This window comes from Belonocnema kinseyi, chromosome 7 (genome assembly GCF_010883055.1).
Source record: "Belonocnema kinseyi isolate 2016_QV_RU_SX_M_011 chromosome 7, B_treatae_v1, whole genome shotgun sequence".
Lineage (NCBI taxonomy): Eukaryota > Metazoa > Arthropoda > Insecta > Hymenoptera > Cynipidae > Belonocnema > Belonocnema kinseyi.
Genome location: NC_046663.1, coordinates 112,568,796 through 112,589,788, shown reverse-complemented (window position 1 = coordinate 112,589,788; position 20,993 = coordinate 112,568,796). Strand labels below are relative to the sequence as shown.

Sequence of the window (20,993 nt, the reverse complement as noted above, 5' to 3'; positions counted from 1 at the left end):
TGTGGTTTGATGTCAGAGTGCAATAAAGGTTACGGAGTCGTTGGAAATTTTTTATTTGAAAAACTATGCGCTTTTCGGAAAATTTGTCAAGAATAAAAAGTTATGTCGAATAGTCTTAGTTATTGGCCGTTGAAAAGCAGTGTGTCGGTAGTGGCGTTTTGGCCGTTTAAGGGTTAATAGGACGCGTACTTTTTGTTTTATTCGTGAAAAACAACGTTGAAAAAAGTAAAATAAAAAAAAAATGTGTGGAAAAATGACGAAAGTTACGAGAAAAAAAATCCAACAAAACCTGTTTACAAATGTCTGTCGGAAATCGAACGCGCAGCGCGAGTATCACGGTGAGAATATGTACTTCAAAGCCTACAGAGCTTTGAGAAACTTAATCTTTGACTATACTTAATTAAGTAAACAATTCAGAATATGAAGACGCATATAAATACTGCCATCTAAAAGAGGTCTTTTTGATCAAGTTTTTTTTCAAGTATTCGATATGCAAAGAATAAATATCCCGAGCGCGAAGCGCGAGATTTAACCGTCGCGCGCACTAGGTGCGCCCAAACTAGCGCGCGACGAGAATGTGCCCGCGAGGCGGGCAGATTTTTTATCTAGATTGCTTACAATATCTTCTACAAGCCCTGTATGCACGAAATACACTCTCGGATGCTGGGCACGTCATTGCACGTCTAATGTTTACATGTTTTTTCACATCGTGTGCATAATTTTGGCGTAATTTTTATTATTTCTCGAAACATAAGCGAATAATTAAAAAATATATACCTCAATATCATTAAAATCCCCAAAGTTATGGAAGTTTAATAATAAAAAAAGGTACAAAAATTCTAAATTTTGAATATCTCCTAAGTTTTTTAATTAAAAAAAAAAAAATTATTTTAAGGTTTTTCTTTCAACGCCTTAAAGAACGGATATTAGAATTTTCATCAAAATTTCTGGCAATGGAATTGCTCAAATGTAGCAAAACTTAAAAGGTAAGTTTCTGTATCCCTCAGAAAAAAACAGTTGAATCTCTAATTTTCAATTTAATATTAGTTATTTAAAAATTTTGTATTTTCTTTCGCTCAAGGGAAACATAGTAATTAAGAGTTAACCTTTATTATTGATTATGACCAAAAATGCATTAGGTAAAAAATCACCAACGCGGCGGAATACAAATGATAAATATGGCGAAACCTAGATATCGAAATTGTCATTACAGAAACGTTTCAAAATTTGTAATTTGGTATTAACTATATTTTTTAAAAATATTTCTATTCTAAATAAACTCATATATGATTTTTTGTAGTGCATTTTTATACTAAAGAAGCCTACACGTGCTTAGAAAAATTATAAAACACAACTTACAAAAATAATTTAATTAAAAACCAAACTCAGAATTTTAAAAATTGGCTATAAAGTCGAACCTCGGACACTGTCACCCATCGGGATCGGGCGTATCGGATACTGAAGCTCACGTGGTCTTACCCCTCAGCCAATCGGCGTCGAATTACAGGACTATGTCGATACGATGTTTTGCATCAGGTATCCCTGATAGTATACTAATGTTATCGAACAACATTTTTTTTAATTTTACAATAAATGAAAAGAGAATAGAAGTACCAATATTTATTATTCTTCTTTATTATTTAATTATTATTTGCACACAGAAAACTAACCATAATTCTGAAGATCACATAGACATCTGCTTACAATTAGTTAACATTTTTTTCGCTATCTGTTTTGATATCTTTTGTACGAAAATTAAAATTTTTCCAGTGTTCGGTAAGAGGTTTTCACTTATCTCAATAATGTTCAGAACAGAGATTTAGTGTAATAACTTCATAAATATATATGACATTATTATTGTACAAAACCAATGAAAAAAACTCCAACGTCAACGTAATTTAACCTGCATTATCTCGACTGCTTCCGAATCAGCTAGTGTAAGCGACTTCAGACATTTCAAAGCCCGGCAAAGTTAAAATATAAAATTTCAATCAGGAAAAATTTAAATTGCACTTTTCACTTAACTTATTGCGCAAAATTAAGTACATGTGTACTACATATCTCAGAAAAGGGGCTTCGAGGATGCGACGGCACTGGGCTAATCACCTGATTCTTACAGTGTCCGCGAAACAGCTGATGACATTGTCCAAAGCTACAGTGTCCGAGGTTCGACTGTATTTGCCATTTCGATTTCTGAGGCTTACTGATTTTTTTACTGGAAAGTTTTTAAGTACCTTAAAAATTTTTCCCGACAACAGGGGGCAAATTAAATAGGAATTATTTCTGGGAAAATTATTAATTAAGATACGCCAAAATTGAGAATATTTAATTAGCTTACGTATGTAAAAAAATTTTAACTCAAGATAATTTATAAACTGCAAAAAATATTTTCGAGAAAAATCCTACCGCAGGTATCCAAGCTGCATATCCATTTATTCCAAATTAAGTATACCTGTTTAGAATCCTAATACGCTGCTTATTCGCGTTATGGCTATTTGAAATGGTAGAATTTCTTATTTTCGACCTACCCTCTTATCTAACTAGAATATGAGGATTTAATTACATTTAATATTTTGGTTCTAAAGCGAAAAAAATCTCAAATAACTTACGTTAAATAAACAATAACAGACTCAACTATTTTTTCTATACTGCGCAAACCTTTTTCTTTTAAAATTGTTCATATTTAACAGTCTGACTATTTTTCTCGATTATATAAACTATTTAAAAACTTTGAGGCAAGATACAGTGAATGTCAAAAGTTTTCGTACACCTCTGTTTTGATGACTGATTAATTTATCTCTATTTTAATTATGCCAAACTGAAATCTGCTAAACATCATTTTGAAATATGTAAACAAATTTCTTCAAACGGGCATGATACTTTATTTTAATTTTAAGCGTCAAAAACTTTGATGTAAAGACGAAATGTATTTCTGTAAACAAGACATGTGTGCAAACATTTTCAAGTTTAGTTCAGTTTTTGAGTAATTAATGTTCCTAACACTATTATATTTCATTAAAAAATGTAATGTTTTTTGCTTCAGAATCGACTTCGAGTAGGGTTAGTGCAGTGACCGTCGTATTGCCTTGGGGGGCTCAAAAAGAAACTTGTAAGCCACATCAAATAGGAGACATGGATCTAAGACCCGGAGAATTCGTGATGCGAACGCTGTTCGCGGATTTCACGACGCAAGCTGAGAAAAAGATGGAGGCTGTTATGACGGAGCACGTACGTATATGCAGAATTTTGTACCGCAATAGATTTCAGTATTGCAAAAAAATTTAGTGCTGTAAAAATTTAACTTCGTTTCTATACTTTGCAGGAAAAGTCGCTTCCCAAGGTTTTACAAAGAGGGGAAGATGCCCAATTCGATCAGCTACTCTCAGCTTTTGGCTCGGTTGCAGAACACTGCCTTCCTTCGATCCTCAGGGCTTTATTTAATTGGTATGAAAGACAATTAGTGGAACATGGATCCGATCAAAAGAAACATGCCTCAACAAAAGAAGACCAAAAAGGGAAGAGGTATTGAATAACATTGATTAAATAAATGATATATTACAAAAAAAGTTCGGTTTAATTTAATTTATTATGTCGTAGCATCATGTATACGATAGTTTCCGGAAGTGTGGAAACTGTTGAGAGAAGTGAAGCAGATTTACTCCAGGAACGTAGAGATCTAGCAGTGGAATTTATATTTTGTTTGATGTTAATCGAAGTTTTGCGTCAATTACCTTTTCATCCGGGTCATGAAGACCTCGTAACATACATCGAAAATATTGCCTTTAAACACTTCAAATATAGAGAAGGGTGTGTATTTAATGACGGATTAATTAATTATTGAACTCTTAGAGAGGAAATAACAAATTTCTAGTTAATATTTATCTTACATAGAATTCAAAATGAACCGAATGCAGCAAATATTCACATCATCGCAGATTTATATGCTGAGGTTATAGGAGTTCTTGCTCAGTCTCGGTTCATGTCTGTCCGAAAGCGCTTTATGGTTGAGTTAAAGGAACTACGAGCAAAAGAACCAGGACCTCATACCACTCAAAGTATAATTTCTTTGTTAATGGGTATGAAATTCTTCAGAGTAAAGGTGTGATTTCTTTTCGTTATAAATACATTTTTATAGTGTTATTTATTTATAAGTGTGCTAACTGCTTTCTCTCACAGATGGTTCCTATAGAAGAATTTGAAGCGTCATTTCAGTTTATGCAAGAGTGTGCTCAGTATTTTTTAGAAGTCAAAGACAAGGATGTGAAACATGCTCTTGCAGGACTTTTTGTCGAAATTCTGGTACCTGTTGCAGCTGTAAGTGTTTTCATAACAGAAAAAGGAATAACTTGCAGATTACACATATTAGAACAAAAAGTATTTTAACGAAATTCTTTAATTCCAGGCTGTGAAAAATGAAGTGAACGTCCCATGCCTGAAAAACTTTGTAGAGATGCTGTATTCGACAACCCTGGATATGTGCACTAAAAACAAACATCGTCTTGCACTCTTTCCTCTTGTTACGTGCCTCCTTTGCGTAAGTCAAAAAACCGTCTTTCTTCAGAGCTGGCATTGCTTTCTAGCCATGTGTCTCTCTCACCTGAAGAATCGTGATCCCAAAATGTGTCGAGTTGCTCTAGGTAAGCCTGAAATTAAAAATATTGGGATTATTTGTGGAGAAGCACGTTAAATCTATTATCCAGGGTGGCCACTCGATCGAGAATTTACTTTCTGACCGGAATTTGGTAAATTAACTCGTGGAAATGCGGAGTCGAACGCTATTTTTCACTTTTCAGGAGAGACTAAAATTATTATTATTATTATTATTATTATACCATTAAGCCATATACTTGAAAAATGATTCGATGAAACAAATAAATCCTTTCTTTGACCGTTGATATTTATTGATTTCAAATCGATTGATTTGAAATCAAGCCATATACCTTTCGGGATAAGCATGACTCACTCGGTGGGGGAAGGGTAATGTGAGGTAGGGGTATACAATTTTTAGATTAATGCAGAATTCTCGTGTTATTTATTTAAATAACACGTTCGTTCCGCAATACTGCCCGACCCAGGTTGCTGATCAATCTCTAGCAATCACCCCAAGTGAAGATCCTCACAAAGTCGTTATGTAAGGTTCCCCACTTGGTTTCATTAGTGTCCAAGATTTTTTGTTTCAGGCGTCATTCACTCTACTGACAGTTTTTATTAACTATTTGTCGTCATACTTTTCTGTCCTGGCATACTTCTCTAGCTTCTTTAACGTCCATTTATTTTTTTATGCAGGCTTTCACGTTTCGGTGGCTTCATATGTCTCTTCTAACTAGGATCTCTTTCACACATTCTAACCATTCTCTCCACGGTCTGCCTCTGGACACGCTGCCACTTACTTTATCTTGATACATTTGTTTCGTTAGTCGTTCATTTGGCATTCTGTCAGCATGCCTGAACCATCTTAACTGATTTCTTTCCCATGTATCTGCTAACGTCTCTTCTGTACCACATTCTTTGAGAATTAACTTGTTACTCTTAATTTTGCTCTTATCTTTTTCTTGATATTTTTAAGTCTCGCTACCGTGTAGTACAGTCGGTACAAATATAGAATTATGTATTGCCATTTGAGCTTTATTTGATATATTTTCACTTCTGATCAGGGGCCCTGCTCTACCAATAACCTTCTTACTTTCGATTATGCGTCTATCTAACTCCTCATCTATCTTCCCGTCCCTAGTAAATAAGCTACCAAGGTATACGAACTTATCAACGTGTTCAATTCTCTCATCATTTAATACAATATCGCATAGTGTTTTCTCACTCTTTCCTTTGAACACCATAGTTTTTTTTTATTTGCGTTAATTTTGAGGCTCATGCTCTTCATGCTTGCATTCAGTTCATTCAAGATTCTTTGCAAGTCTTCGATTGACTCTGCCATAACAACCTTATCATCTGCGAACGCTAATCCACGTACCCTTACTGTTTCGAGATCCACACCCTCTTCGTTGAGAAGAGCCATTCCTAAACACTTGTCCATAAATAATATAAATAACCATAAAGACATAACGCATCCTTGTCTCACTCCTTGAATAATATCTAAACAGTCACTCGATTTCCCATTGATCCTTACACTCGCTTTGCTACCCGTATATATTTTTATTATAGCTTGCGGGAGCCATCCATGGACTCCATACTCCTTCAGGACTTCCCAAAGTTTACTTCTATCTACCTGGGCAAAAGTTTTTTCTACTTCAACAAATGCACCGAAACCTTTTTTTCCTACTCTCAAACTTTTCTGTGATTTGCCTCAAGCTAAATATTTGATCCGTACATATCCTTCCTGGCATAAACCCACTTTAGACTTCCCAAAAAGTTGTCTGCACGAGACAAGTGACTAGGCTACCCTTATGGATTTTGGGCTGCTGAATCCGAATATGGCTTTAGAATTTGTCCTGCACGACCCAGTTTTCCCTTAGATGCAAGATGTAGTGAAAAGCCTAAAGATTTTCTAGTCACACAGGGAATACAAAATATTTGTCAGCACGAGAGAATTGACTAGGTTACTCTTGTGGATTTTGAGCTGATGAATCCAAATCTAGCCTCAGTTTCTCCTACACGTCTCAGTTTTCCCCTAGATGCCGAAAATAGGAGAAACCTAGGGATATTTTGGATATTATTTTGGTAATGCCAGTATACGGAAGAATAAACGTGCTGGTGTCATATTCTTAATTGTTGGGACTCGTAAACACCAAATTCATCCACAAAAATTCCCTCGTGTGCTTATCGTTTTCATGTGATACTAACTTGTAAAGCAAAAAATAAGAAAAATGCTATTTCCTCTGCAGTTTTGCGATCTCAATCTAAATTTGATCACTAAATTTTTCGAGCTTTTACCATTTTCTTCCTAGATGCAAAAAGTAGGGAAGAGCCTAGGGATTTTCTGTTCACACAGGCCATAAGAAAATTTGTCTGCAAGAAACAAGTGACCAGGCTAACCTTATGGATTTTGAGCCGCTGAATTCAAATCTAGCTTCAGAATTTCTCGTACCCGTGTCAGTTTTCCCCTAGATGCAGAAAATAGGCAAAAACCTAGGAATATTCTAGAAGTTATTTTGATAACACTAGTATACGCGAAAATAGACACATGGATATTATATTTTTAACTGTCGCGACTTATAGGGACTTAATTTGTACACAGAAATTTTCTAGTGTGCCTTCTGTTTCCCCTAGCTTTGGTAAGTCTATGAAAATTGAAGGTCTTTCTCATATTATATAGATTTGTACGGGTGGGGTGGGGTGGTGGCCATTTCCTTTGTAGATTTTCTCTTTAGATGCAAAATGTAAAGAAAAGCCTAGGGAATTTCTGGTCGCACAGGCCCACGCATGCAAAATTGTAAAGAATATTAGTTTTTTTTATTTTTTCCGATGTAAGTCTATATAATCTAAGAAAGACATTTAATCTCCCTAGAATTACTCAAGCTAGCGAAAATAGAAGGCACACTAAAGAATTTCTGTGTACAAATTAAGTCTCTGCAAGTTTTTGCACTTAACAATATAATATCGATGTATCTTTTTTCGCGTATACTGGTATTATTAAAATAACGTGCAAATTATCCCTAGGGGTTTCCTTATTTTTTTCATCTAGAGGGAAACTGAGACGTGCAAGATAAATACGGAGACCAGATTTGGATTCAGCGGCTCAAAATCTCTAAGGGTAGCCTTGTCACTTGTCTCGTCCAGACAAATTTTTTGTATGACCTTTGTGACTAGAAAATCCCTAAGCTTTTCCTTACTTTTTGCATCTAGGGGAAAACTGAGACGTATATAACAAATTCTAAAGCCATATTCGGAGTCAGCGGCTCTAAATCCATAAGAGTAGCCTAGTCACTTGTCTCGTGCAGACAAATTTTGTATGGCCCGTGTGACTAGAAAATCCCCAAGGTTTTCCCCTATTTTCTGCATCTAGGGGAAAAATGAGACGTGTAGGACAAATTCTGGGGCCATATTCGGATTCAGCGGCTCAAAAATCCATAAGGGTAGCCTAATCACTTGTCTCGTGCAGACAACTTTTTTTGTGGGCCTGTGTTATTTTTGAGTATATTTTACTCATGGTACTTAATAAGCTGATCCAGTCTATGTCTATAGCTTCATCTCCAAATTGTCCCCTAAAATAGTATGTGAAAGTGTCTATTATCCCGTCTGCATCATATAGCATTTCCCCATTGATATTTCTCATGTTGACAAATTCTGTACTTTTATTTCCCTTCGTTTTTTGATAAAGCAGTTTCTTGCTTCCTTCAAAGCCATTTTGTATTTTCTTCTCTTCTACTCTAATGTTATCTTTACTTTCTTTCACTAATCGTTTGAGTATTCTCTTTTTGTGTCTGTAATCATTTATACGTCTATTGCTTTCCTCATCGCGCAGACCTGCGATGTTCAAAGTTTTCCTGTACGCTTCTTTCTTTGCATTTTGGGCAGCCTGAAACCTCGGTACCACACACTTCGATCGCACACCGAACAATGATATCCCGGAACTTAGTCTATGCACCCTCTATATCTTTTTTGTTTAGAAGCGCCTCTCAGGTTGCCCTATCTATGCTCTCAATTATCTTATTTTGGAAATCTATTCGCACGTTCGTTTTCTGTAGGTTCTCAATTTCTATTCGCGTTTGTTTTGTTTTCTTTGTTCTCTTTTTTTTCCATTCCCGACCTAAGTTAATTTTGGAGATCAGAAGGTAATGATTAGTGTTGCATTTAGAACCCCCCATGACCCTTGTATCTTTGACTAACTCTCTTCATCTTTCATCCTTTAGACCAGGTATACATATGGATCATTTTATGCCTAAACCAAGTATTTGTAATAAACATAAACCGTTCTAAACATAAACCAGTTACTCTTTCTGTATTCTGATTTTGGATGCCCACCCATCCTTGCATGCCTCCTAGGAGAATTATTCTTTCCCCATGTTCGCAAATATTTATTGTATCGTTTAAAGTGTTCCAGAAGGCGTCTTTTACTTCTCTAGGGCCACTGTCAACTGGCGCGTAGCATGCTATGATAAATAATCTTCTGATTCCTACTTTCATTCTGACCCACTGCAGTCTGGGACATATGAAATCATGATCTCCGAGATGCTACTTCGCTCTTTCATTCAAAATCAGACCTCTTCCTTGTCTGCCACGAGATTCACTATCTACTCCTGACCATATTTCAAATCCGCCTTTCAACACCCCATTTTGTATGTCTCTACTATCGCATCCCTTTTTCTTTGTTTCAGGCACATATAAAATATCTAGTTTCCTCACGTCCAAAGTTTCTCGCAATTCTTTTACCTTAAGATCATTTACCCCCCTAGCATTCCAAACACTCAGTCTCCATTCGTCGCCTGAAACATGACCTTTAGATTTACCGTATGCTAGCCTTTTGTCAATTAAAGTTTCAGGTCATTCCAAGTCTATTTTAGTTCATAAGGGTGGGTTGGAAGGGGGGGGGGGCAGAACTGGAACTGAGAGAGTCGTTTTGGGTTTATGTTTTTATTTGTATGCTGAGAAGGTCACCAGCCTTCAGCAAATCTTTAAAAATATTTAGAATATCAAAAATTTATTCCATATTTATCGAGAATCTGTTGCTGCTAACACTAACTTTTCCTTACATTGAGTGTCAACCTGTTGAATAACTTAGGATATAAAGATGCGCACAGGTCAAAAGTCAATTTTTTAAAGATAAAATATGATTAACTAAAGTTTTAAATTAATAAGGATGTATTTTTCAGAAATACATATCGACATTATATTGCTATAGATTTTTAGATCAAATTTCCGGCAGCAATGTTGGATAAAAGCGCCTAGTTATTGAGTAATTGTAAAAATTACATTTTTCACCTTTAATTACATCTGTAGTCTAATTTATCCAATCAATTTACATAACATTTTAATGAAAATTATGTATTGGCATATTCTCGATACATATATCAAGAATTTTCGGTATCTTGAATAGTTTTCCAAACGTTGCCACTCATATCATTCATAAATTCTAATTTTTTATGCGAAATAGTACAATCAGTTTCTAAGGGATTAACATGCAACATTGCTTAAACTTATTATTTAATAGTTGGCTATCAGTTGCCAAGTTTCATGGAAATCGATTGACAATTGCGCCGACACTCCAAAAAAGTCCTAAATACATGATTATTCCAGATAAAGATTCTTGATACCTTTTTTGTTATTCTTAGCGGCGATTCGCTCTCGTGAATCTTGATTTGAAGATTTAAAAAACCATAAAAAAGTCGGGAAATTCCCGAGAATTTTTCTTTGTGAGGTTTGAATGCTCACTGGCCGCCCTGTGGTCGTTTGATGTTTTAATCTAATTGAATTTGTGAAAAACTCTGTTAATCTTTTTTTTTACAGAGGCTTTGTATCGTTTACTATGGGTTTACATGATTAGAATCAAATGTGAAAGTAATTCAGCAACGCAGAGTCGCTTACAGAGTATAGTGAATTCCCTCTTTCCGAAAGGATCAAAGGCTGTTGTACCAAGGGATACACCACTGAATATTTTTGTAAAAATCATTCAATTTATTGCCCAAGAGAGACTGGATTTCGCGATGAGAGAAATAGTATTTGATCTCTTGTCCGTTTTTCGACCCGTTAAGATTATTTTAACCCCTGAGAGAATGAGCATCGGACTCCGAGCTTTTCTGGTCGTCGCAGACAGTCTTCAGCAAAAAGAGGGAGAACCACCTATGCCCCGAACTATGGGCGTTCTTCCTAGTGGAAATACCATGCGTGTTAAAAAAACGTACCTTAATAAGATGCTGACGGAAGACACAGCAAGAAGCATAGGAATGTCTTCATACTTTCCCCACGTTCGACGCGTGTTTGTCGATATTTTACGAGCTCTAGACATTCATTATGGCCGACCTCTGATGATGACCAGTACGCAAAACATGAACAAAGAACCCGATGAAATGATAACGGGAGAACGTAAACCACGAATTGATCTTTTCCGAACATGTGTCGCAGCCGTTCCTCGCTTAATTCCAGATGGAATGACTGGTGCCGAATTGGTTGACTTACTAGCTCGTCTCACAGTTCATATGGACGAAGAGCTACGAGCACTGGCCTACCAGAGTCTTCAAACGTTAGTTCTTGACTTTCCTGACTGGCGACAGGATGTGGTTTTGGGGTTCACACAATTTCTTGCTAGAGACGTTCAAGACACTTTTCCTCAATTAGTTGACAATGGCTTGAGGATGCTCTTACAACTTCTCACTAGTTGGAAAAACGCACTGTCCAGTCCCAATGTAAGATCTAAGGAACAACCTGTTGACCCTAACAGGATTCATCTTAGAATTGATTCGGCTATTAAAAAAGTGGAATCAGGTCAGAAAGTTGAGCCAGTGTCTAGCGTTTTTCATTTGGTGGAAGGATTCGCTCTCGTGATGTTGTGCAACTGCAGACTTTATCCACGTCGTTTGGCTGTACATATATTAAGGGAAATTAAGCTTTTATTAAAAACTTTAGGTAATATAAAAAACAGTATGACTAATTGTAACTAGTTTATTTACAGGAATCATGTGGAATATTCATTTGAAATCGATTTGCTTGCAGGGAGTCTTGAAGACGATCAACCTGTGATCGATGTTATAGATGCTTGTTGTCCAGCGGTTTTGGAAAAGTCTTATCATATGTTGCCACCTGCAGAAAAAGCGGCTGCTGCATCTACTTCGAATGTCGATCTTCAGTGGATAGCTGAGAGAAGCAGCTGCGTCTGGACAGCCGGTATATACTACAATTTTTAAACAGAAACAATTGTTTGGAAATTAGAATCTAAATGAAACTTCAGGAGGTTGCAGCCTCCTTGACCTCCTTAAACGTGGTTCCGGAATTTTTCAGTTACATAAGTATATAGAAAAAAATTTCATGAATAAGGGGTAATAAATTTAAAAGAATCGTCAAAGTTGTGTTTTCAGCTGCAAAATTATTTCATTTTTTTAATAAATCCTAATCAAAAGATAAAGAGCTAAAAATTAACTTCAATTAACTCATAAATTTGAAAAACATAAGAAATTTTTATCAGATAGTAGAAAATACGTATAGTCTTAAATGAATATTGTAAAAATATTTAAAAACAGGGGTACCAATGCTTAATCCGTTCAGTGCCTTAAATAAAAAAAATTTTAATTGAAGTTATAAAGGTCAAAAGCTATTGAGAATGGTTAACCCTAGATGGTCACACTTCAGTAGAATATCATTTGGGTCACAGTGGTAATATTGAGTTCTAAAAGTCTAAGAAACATATGTAGGTATTCTTAAAGGTTTTTAAGAAAAGGTTTAAATGTTTTTGTAATCAAAATTATCCATTAAAATATTGTAACATACAAACACAGTTGAAATAATTAACAGACTACGAAAAGTTTAAAAAATTGTTTGGGTGATTTCCACCCACGGTGACCATCTAGCATTAAACTAAGAGACGCCACCTAGTGACAAAAATCAGAACTAGAAAGAATAGGTACGATTTTAAAGATGAATTTTAATTTGTGCATAAAATTGTTCGAATTCGTATTTCAATTCCAATCGTCTTTATATATGTCTCTATATACATTAATCAAGTCTATTTAAGCTTACAATGCACTGAAACTTTCATAAGATAGTTGTTTAGTATTCCACCATTATCTTAAACTTCACAAGGCAATCTTAAAAACATTTTTATGACTAAATTAAAATACATCTTTAGAATTATTTTACTTATTCTTTCTAGTTCCAGTTTTTGGCACCAAGTGACAAAATGGTCGACCACCATTCCCCATTGTAAAAATCAAAATTTATGCTTAATTATCGCTTCCAGGCAGTGAAAACTAAAGTTTCTTGTTTTTTTCGTATTACAATTAGTGTAGGTTACTCTACTGTCAGGAATTATGAAAACGGCTGGGGCGACCAGTGCTAAAAGCATTGCTAACTTTAAAATTCCAATAACTCGGTCAGAAAAACAGCTAGACAATTGTTTTTAAATGTTTAGAAAGTTAATGAAATACTTTGTTGAATGATCCATAGCTTATAAATTTTTGACTATTTAAAGGGGATACATTATGTGAGAAGATTAAATACAACATTTTCAGGGAAATTCAATGAGTTAAATTCATGTCTCTCCTTCAGGCTTCCATGACGAGAACAGTACAAAAAGTTCGTCATCTCTAAACTTGAATGGGGCTGATCCTTGGAGCAGCTGTTTATTTGCATTTTTGGAAAAGGACAGAGTTCTCACACTTTGTCCGAACGCTGTTGCTCATTCCTGGCCAATCGTTTTTACTCGAGTGAATTCTTTGTTTACTGTCGTCGATCCAACGTAAGAATTTATTCCACTTCTTTAATTTTATTCGCATGGCCACTTTTTGAGGGGACCAGTCTATTTACTTGTTTTTTTTCAGACCCGTAAATGACAACAGAGCCTCCCTTTTGAGAAGTTCGACTGCGATTAGAAAACCTGTAAACGAAAGAGATGTTTATATGCACGTTTGGAAAAACTATTTGACTTTTGGATACAGAGTCGTTCCACCCATACCGAGTCCAATCGTTCGATGCGCGAGTCCAGATCTCAGTCTCAGGTAAATAAAACTTCAAAACTGAGATATACTTTAGTTCAATTTATTGTCCGTCTATTTACTGTCGATAATTTTGTATTATTTAATCCATTTGCATCAAAAATTAAAAATTGTCATGCAGTGCATCCGTGCATTGGTCTATGGGACCTTAAAAAGCCGAGTAACGCAAATTTCTCATTGGCAATGCTGAAGTTAATAATCGGACTGCTTAATGAGATTAATCGTGCTTTGGTGAACACTATATTAAAAAGAGCTTGAGAAATAGTTTTACACCTTTGGGAAATATTTTAATACTTAATATTATTTAATATTATTTGAGATTAATTGGTTTCGGATCTAGCTGTTTGTGACTCTCATGCTATATGTTATAGATACATTTACATTTAATTTACTTCTTTTGATTTCTCGTTTTACTTTGTTATTGATATATTTGTGATTGTTTTATCTATTTTGTATTTAAATTACCATTCTGATATTTGAATTGAATTTTATGTGACGAAGATTTCTTAGCATGTATTAAAATTGCGGTTTTCACACTTTAATACGAAAAGAACTCACTATTTATACTTTAATTTAGAACACACTCCACTTTTTTGTAATTAAACTTTTTAAAAGAAAAAAGCATTGATTTGCATTGGGAACTGGAAATAATAAAGGACCATCTGCTTGTGTAAGAGCTTAAGTTCATTTGCTAAAATTATCAATCTAAAGTGGAATTTTTTCCCAGTTGAAAAAGTTATATATCATTTATATATAGCGGATAAAACACGGACATTTTAAATTTGTTTCACATAGAAAAGTTCATAAAACAAATGAAAAAGATCATTGTATTATCCACTATATATAACTATATCGAACATTTACACCTGGGTTGTCTTAAAATTTATATTCCTGAAACAGGATGATTGATTTCAGTCTAGGGGAGTACAATTGATCATAGCTTAGTTACGATAGACAGTCTTAACTCAAGACTGAGAATAATATTCCGCTTTTTTCCGGTCTATTCCATTTTGAATGTAATGAATTTATAATCGTTCAAGTGTTAAAAGGCTTAACTTTTAAATTTACTATTTTTAAACGAATTTAATTTGAAAAACAAAAATTTTGAATATTGCAATCTAAACAATTGTATGTCGTTAACAATATTTACAATTCTTTCTTTCAATTTTAAATAAAAGTTTATAATTTTGAACGACACAATTACAAATTATTCAGTTTTACACGCTACTAGTTAAAAATTGTTTGACTTATAAAGTATGAAACATAAATTAGTAAATTTTTTAGTAAATAAAAAAATTTGAAACCAAACAGTTTTTTATATTTCAATTGAAAATTATTGCATTTGAAATGTGCTTAAATCAAATCATATTTTGAAATGGAGACTAAAAAATGACTTAAAAGAAACAACCAAAAGTGAAATATGACTGGCTTTTCGAATATAACAATTTAAAGTTTAGAAACATAAAGATTAAATTGTTGGGCTTGATAATTATAGCTTTTAAAATTGGACAACTTAATATTACAAATAAAACCACCCTTGCTAATTTTAAGTTAACTCATTATAATTTTACAGTAACTTTAAATTTGAGTTTTGTATTCAAGTTGGTTTTAAACTTATTTGTCAAATTGATATTTTTTTCGGAATTGAAAGTTTGTTTTTTGAGTAGCTTCCACAAAACTGATTGAATTCTCTTTTTTTCAGTTTAGTAACTCTGATAATTTGCACAAGTTTCCATTAACGGGATCAACTTTTTCTACCTTTCTCTCTTTATTTTCTGAAGTGCATTTCCGCTTTTCTTTTTGCGACGATACATTAACTTCGCATGCCAGTATTTGTCGTTGCTTCGTCATTCGTGTATTTGGTCATAGGACAGTAGTATTTCCGAGCAGTAAATAATGTTTGATATAAGGAGCATTGGTGGTACACTGTATTGCATACTCTAGTGGTCAGCAAACGGTGGAGTTTGGTGTGTTGTGCATGAGTAAGGAGTTGAGTCAAAGTCTGGAAAACCTCGGTGGGGCGCAGACCCTGCCAGGTCGGTTCTCTGTTCCGTCCATTTCCGGGATCTACACCAGGCATAAGAGGACCAGGTGAGCTTAAAAACAAATCGCTAAATGGTTGCTGCCTCACATTCACCCGCATCGAACGGTCGTTGGTAAAGATTCGGTCTGTACTCTGTTAGATGCATTTTTTTATTCCATAATCGTTGATCCAAGTACTTGGCATGATGGATTACTAGCAGCGCTTTGTATCTTTCAAGACGTGCAAGTTTTCACTTAGCCTTACGACCGTTCCCGATCGCCCTTCTTTGACGCACCAAATTGACATTTATCAACATTATTCAATCATAATAGTTTAATGGTATCGATTTTTTCATAGATTTTTCTCAGAGCTAATATTTAGTTATAGGCTCATTAACTGGTTTAAGGATGTAGTATTGGAATTTGTCTAGTAGGAAAGAAAATTTTTTAATGTGTTATTTAGATCATATAGACTTACTTACTAAATGTTAAAGTTTTTTAAGTTTAGTATAAAGTTAGTCATTCATCGTGATGTTTTTATCTGTTTTCACTCTTCACTCATTTGGAAAAATTCATCCTCTGCAGATCAAGTTGTAGTTAGAGAACAAATTATTGATTAGAATTCCAATAAGATATCTAACGAATTAACTTTTACAGCTCATCGCCCGATAGTCTTTCCGCTGAGCGAGGTGACAATAAATCTCCAGGAACGAACGCCAGTCCTTCGGCCTTGTACAAATTAACAGTACCTTTACTCAGATGCGAAGCAGTCGATGTTAGAGATGCTGTGGTTCAGGCTATTGGCAAAGTCAACGCCGACGCTTTGAAGTAAGTTACGTAATTTTGATTTCTTTGGCAGTATGATATTTTTTTGACAGTACACTGGGACCCTGCTTTACCGGAACCTGATAAGGTTTGATAAGGTATTTAGGGGATGCAAGAGGGGACCTAGCAAGGTGAACGAAGTTGCGCAGTTTACGGTTCACTACTATAAGGGACCGTACTTAAATTACGTAACAGCTCGAGGGGGGTGCGGAGCTCGAGACATTTTGTTAAGCCTGGTCTACAATCGTCGCAGAGAGCCCGTTGCGGCACCGCAAGCAAACGCCGCGCCACAAGTCACCGATAGCGAAAAGTTGGTTCAACTCAACTTTTCGCGCCGCAACCGTCCCGCGTGATCTCGCGTCGATTGTCAGAGGACCAATCAGAGCGTTTCATCACATAACCTCGTACAACCACACGTTTGTGGCATCATCGACACTGAGTTCGAGTGATTTTGTTTTGCATATGTCTGGATTTTTTTTTGGTGTGGTGTATTATGCGAGAAGCTTTAAAAGCATTTAAAATTAAGAAAAAAACTGCAAAAGAGCAAATTGCGGGTCAGAGGCATCCATTGTAGAGGCGAAAAATATTCGACTGTCAAAGCATGACGAGAAAACAGTTCATTCGATAGTAAGCTCTGATTGTCTACCGCAACAGCGCCACTCGCGACCACTGTAGGCGGCTATTCCTTGCGTTACGATATCGCATCGCATTAAAGTTTTGTTTTAAATTCATATTTTTATGCTGATGTGAACTGAATTCTTTTTTGTATAAAGATGTTTTTTTTTTTTTAATAATTTGATTTTTTTTTTAAAAGTACATCTTTTTCTTTAGAAATATTGAATCTTTCTTGGATAAAAATGCAAATGTTTCGTTTAAAAGTCAAATATTTTCTAGAAAATTTACTTTTTGTTTAAAATTCGTATTTTTGTGTTGAAAAGTGAATTTAAATCTTTTTTGATGAAAACTCAACTCTTGTTTGAAAATTTGTCTTTTTGATTAAAAACTTAAGTCGCTTTAGCAGAAATTACATCTTTCTTGGATAAAAATGCATCTGTTTTATGAGAAATGACACTATCCTATAGTTCCTATAGTTGAAAGTTGGTTGCAGCTTCCCACAGACTGATAGAAAAGTGTAACAGGCACGTTCGAGGGATCTCTTTACATTATAATTATTTAAACAATTTTCATAAATGGTTGTTCTTTAAAGAATAAGGTTAATTTATTATGTTGCGCTATAAATTTACAAGAACTATTAATTATTGAAACAATTTTAATTTAAAAATTAAGAGTTTGATTTTTTTCTACGACTGAATTTGTTTACAGAGTCAACTCACTCTTCTCTATGTTGCTTTACAAAAGAACTAATAAACATTTAACAATTTTAATTGAAAAATTAAGAGTTTGCCCTTTTTTCTACGAGTCAATTTGTTTACGGAGTCAACTAAGAATGTCTATCCGATGACTCTGTTGTATGTTGCTTTGCAAATTTACAAGAACTATTAATTATTTAAGCAATCTTAATTAAAAAATTAAGTATTTGTCCTTTTTTCTAGAATTAAATTTGTTCACAGAGTCAACTAACTCTTTTCTATGTTGCTTTACAAATTTACAAGAACTCATAATTGTTTAAACAATTTCGATCAAAAGGCTAAAAGTGACGTTTTTTCTACGAGTTTTGCAAGTAAATTTGTTTACGGAGTCAACTAAGAATGTCTATCGGATGACTCTTTTCTATATTGCTTTTCAAATTTACAAGAACTATTAATTATTTAAACAATTTTTAATTTAAAAATTTAAAGTTTGGCTTTTATGCTACGAATCAATTTGTTGTCGAAGTCAACTAAGAATGTATATCCGATGACTCTTTTCTAGGTTGCTTTGTAAATTTACAAGAACTATTAATTGTTTAAACAATTTTAATTAAAAAATTAAAGTTTGGCCTTTATCCTACGAATCAATTTGTTTTCAAAGTCAACTAAGAATGTCTATCCGATGACTCTTTTCTAGGTTGCTTTGTAAATTTACAAGAACTATTGATTATTTAAACAATTTTTAATTGCAAAATTTAAAGTTTGGCTTTTATGCTGCGAATCAATTTGTTGTCGAAGTCAACTAAGAATGTATATCCGATGACTCTTTTCTAGGTTGCTCTGTAAATTTACAAGAACTATTACTTGTTTAAACAATTTATTTAAAAAATTAAAGTTTGGCCTTTATCCTACGAATCAATTTGTTTCCAAAGTCAACTAAGAATGTCTATCCGATGACTCTTTTCTATATTGCTTTGCAAATTTACAAAAACTATTAATTATTTAAACAATTTTTAATTGCAAAATTTAAAGTTTGGCTTTTATGCTACGATTCAATTTGTTTTCGAAGTCAACTAAGAATGTATATCCGATGACACTTTTCTAGGTTGCTCTGTAAATTTACAAGATATATTATTTGTTTAAACAATTTTAATTATAAAATTAAGAGTTTGACGTTTATCCTACGAATTAATTTGTTTCGAAATCAGCTAGGAATGTCCATTGGATGAGTCTTTTCTATGTTGCTTTGTAAATTTACAAGAACTATTAATTATTCCAACAAATTTAATTATAAAATTAAGAGTTTGCTTTTCTTTCTACAAGTAGGCTTCATTTTTTACCATAATTAACTAAGAATATCTTTCCGATGATTTTTTTCTCTGATGTTTTGAAAATCTACAACTATTAATTATTTTTAAAAATGTTTATCAACATATTTATAGCTTGGCTATTTTTCAAGGAAGAGGCATAATTTGTTTACGGAATGAACTAAGAATGTTGAGAGTAGGGGTATTATTCAAAATTTGTTTACAAAGTTAACTAAGATTGTCTTTGTGATGACTCTTTTCTAAGTTATTTGTTAAATTTACCAGAATTATTCATTATTAATTATTGAAAGAAGTTTCATAAAAAGTTTAGAATTTTGTTATTTTTTAACGAAAAGGGTCAGTTTTTTTACTAAGGTTTAGTTACAATGCAGCTACATATGAGTTTCCTCGAAGTACTCGCATTTGCCTAAACATTTGGTCAGATGAGAGGAAAACTGCAGAAAACCACCTCTCGAGTTTAGTTGGGTTTTCAAAATTAGAGTACACAACCCGGTTTTTCGTCGCATATGGTACCCAAGCGAAGTCGTGTACAAATAGAAGTTATTAAAGTAAAAATGATTAGCGTGGCATTTTCTTGAACTTAATTTCCAAATAGAATAATTACAAGTAAATTACTGGGTCGCGCGCGTAAGACCTTCTAGTTTTGTTAAAAACTAACACTTTTTGGTTGAAAATTACACTGTTTTATTGAAAATTTACTTTTTATTTAAAATGTATATTTTTGTATTGAAAAATATACTAAAACATTTTCTGAATAAAAGTTGATGTTTAAAAAAACAATGTGGCGTTTTTTATTATAAATTCATCCGTTTTAGTAGAGAATTTCTTCTTTCATGGACAAAAATGCAACTATTTGGTAGAGAATTCAAATATTTTGTTAAAATTGCACTCTTTTTGCTTAAAAAATTTAAAAACTTGGATCTTGAACCAACATCTGAAATCTTTTTTTAGATGGAAATTCTGCTATTTTTTGCATTTTTTTCTAATAAAAATTCATATGGTTTGATAGAAACCTGATCTTTTTTTGGATAAAAATGCAACTTTTTAGCCGAGAATTCAACTATTTTTTTGAAAATTTATCTGTTTGATTTCAAAATTCGTCTGTTTTAGTAAAAATTTAATTTTTTATATAAAAATGCAGTTTTTTGTTCAAAAATTATTTTTCTTTGCTTGAGTATTCAACTATTTCATTTTAAAGATTTGGTTAAATCAGTTTGTTACGAAATAATTTTTTTAAATGATTTATATTTTTAGTCGAAAATTTTTCTCTTTGGTTAAAAGTCTGGTTATTTTTTTGAAAATTAATCTTTATTAACTAAACTTGGGCAAAAGTTAAAATACATTGCTAACAATTTCTTGCTTTCATTGAAGGCTTGTCTTTGGTTCAAAATTTAACTGTTTAATGGAAAAGCCTTTTTTTGGTTAAAAATGAATTTGTTAATTGATGATGTAACTTGTCGATTTTTTTAAGATTAATCTGTTTTAGTTTGAAATTCACCTTTTTTGGTAAAAATATAATTTTATTGATTCGAAATCTTATGTTGGATAAAAATACATCAGTTTCGGGGAAAATTAATTTTTTGCTGAATTCACTTTTTTGTTTTGAAAACTTAATTTTTGTATTGAAAATGCGTCTTTTGGCATGATTTTTCAACAATTTAAATAAACCTTAATTATTTTTTTAAGTAAAAAATCTTTGTTTTATTTTGTTGAAAATTAAAGTTTTTGGTTAAAAAACCATCTTCTATAATAGAAAATACATTTTTTCGTTTAAATATATTTATGAATTTGATAGTTTTTAATTTGTATCTGAAAAACTGTTTTACTTCTTTTATAAAAGATATTATGTTAAAAGTATTACAAGATTAAAATGCTGCCCAAAATTTCGGGAAACTAAAAATTACGTACAG

The 20,993-nt window shown here is 33.4% G+C and overlaps 1 protein-coding gene across 10 annotated transcripts in view; it reads left to right on the top strand.

Moving 5' to 3' along the window:
- The window catches only part of LOC117176271 (protein furry), a 248,667-nt gene that overhangs the window by 6,267 nt on the left and 221,407 nt on the right, over nt 1-20,993 (top strand). For 9 of the 10 annotated variants that reach the window (XR_004467596.1, XM_033366444.1, XM_033366447.1 and 6 more), the window contains 12 exons: nt 3,044-3,228; nt 3,323-3,522; nt 3,598-3,807; nt 3,892-4,099; nt 4,177-4,314; nt 4,403-4,637; nt 10,402-11,517; nt 11,605-11,775; nt 13,153-13,342; nt 13,425-13,601; nt 15,543-15,689; nt 16,278-16,448. Coding sequence is in view for 9 of the 10 variants with exons in the window: in XM_033366444.1 (XP_033222335.1) it covers nt 3,044-3,228; nt 3,323-3,522; nt 3,598-3,807; nt 3,892-4,099; nt 4,177-4,314; nt 4,403-4,637; nt 10,402-11,517; nt 11,605-11,775; nt 13,153-13,342; nt 13,425-13,601; nt 15,543-15,689; nt 16,278-16,448 (3,148 nt within the window). In the remaining variant the exon portion in view is untranslated. The remainder of the gene's footprint in view (nt 1-3,043; nt 3,229-3,322; nt 3,523-3,597; nt 3,808-3,891; nt 4,100-4,176; nt 4,315-4,402; nt 4,638-10,401; nt 11,518-11,604; nt 11,776-13,152; nt 13,343-13,424; nt 13,602-15,542; nt 15,690-16,277; nt 16,449-20,993) is intronic. The other variant, XM_033366448.1, reaches the window with a different exon arrangement.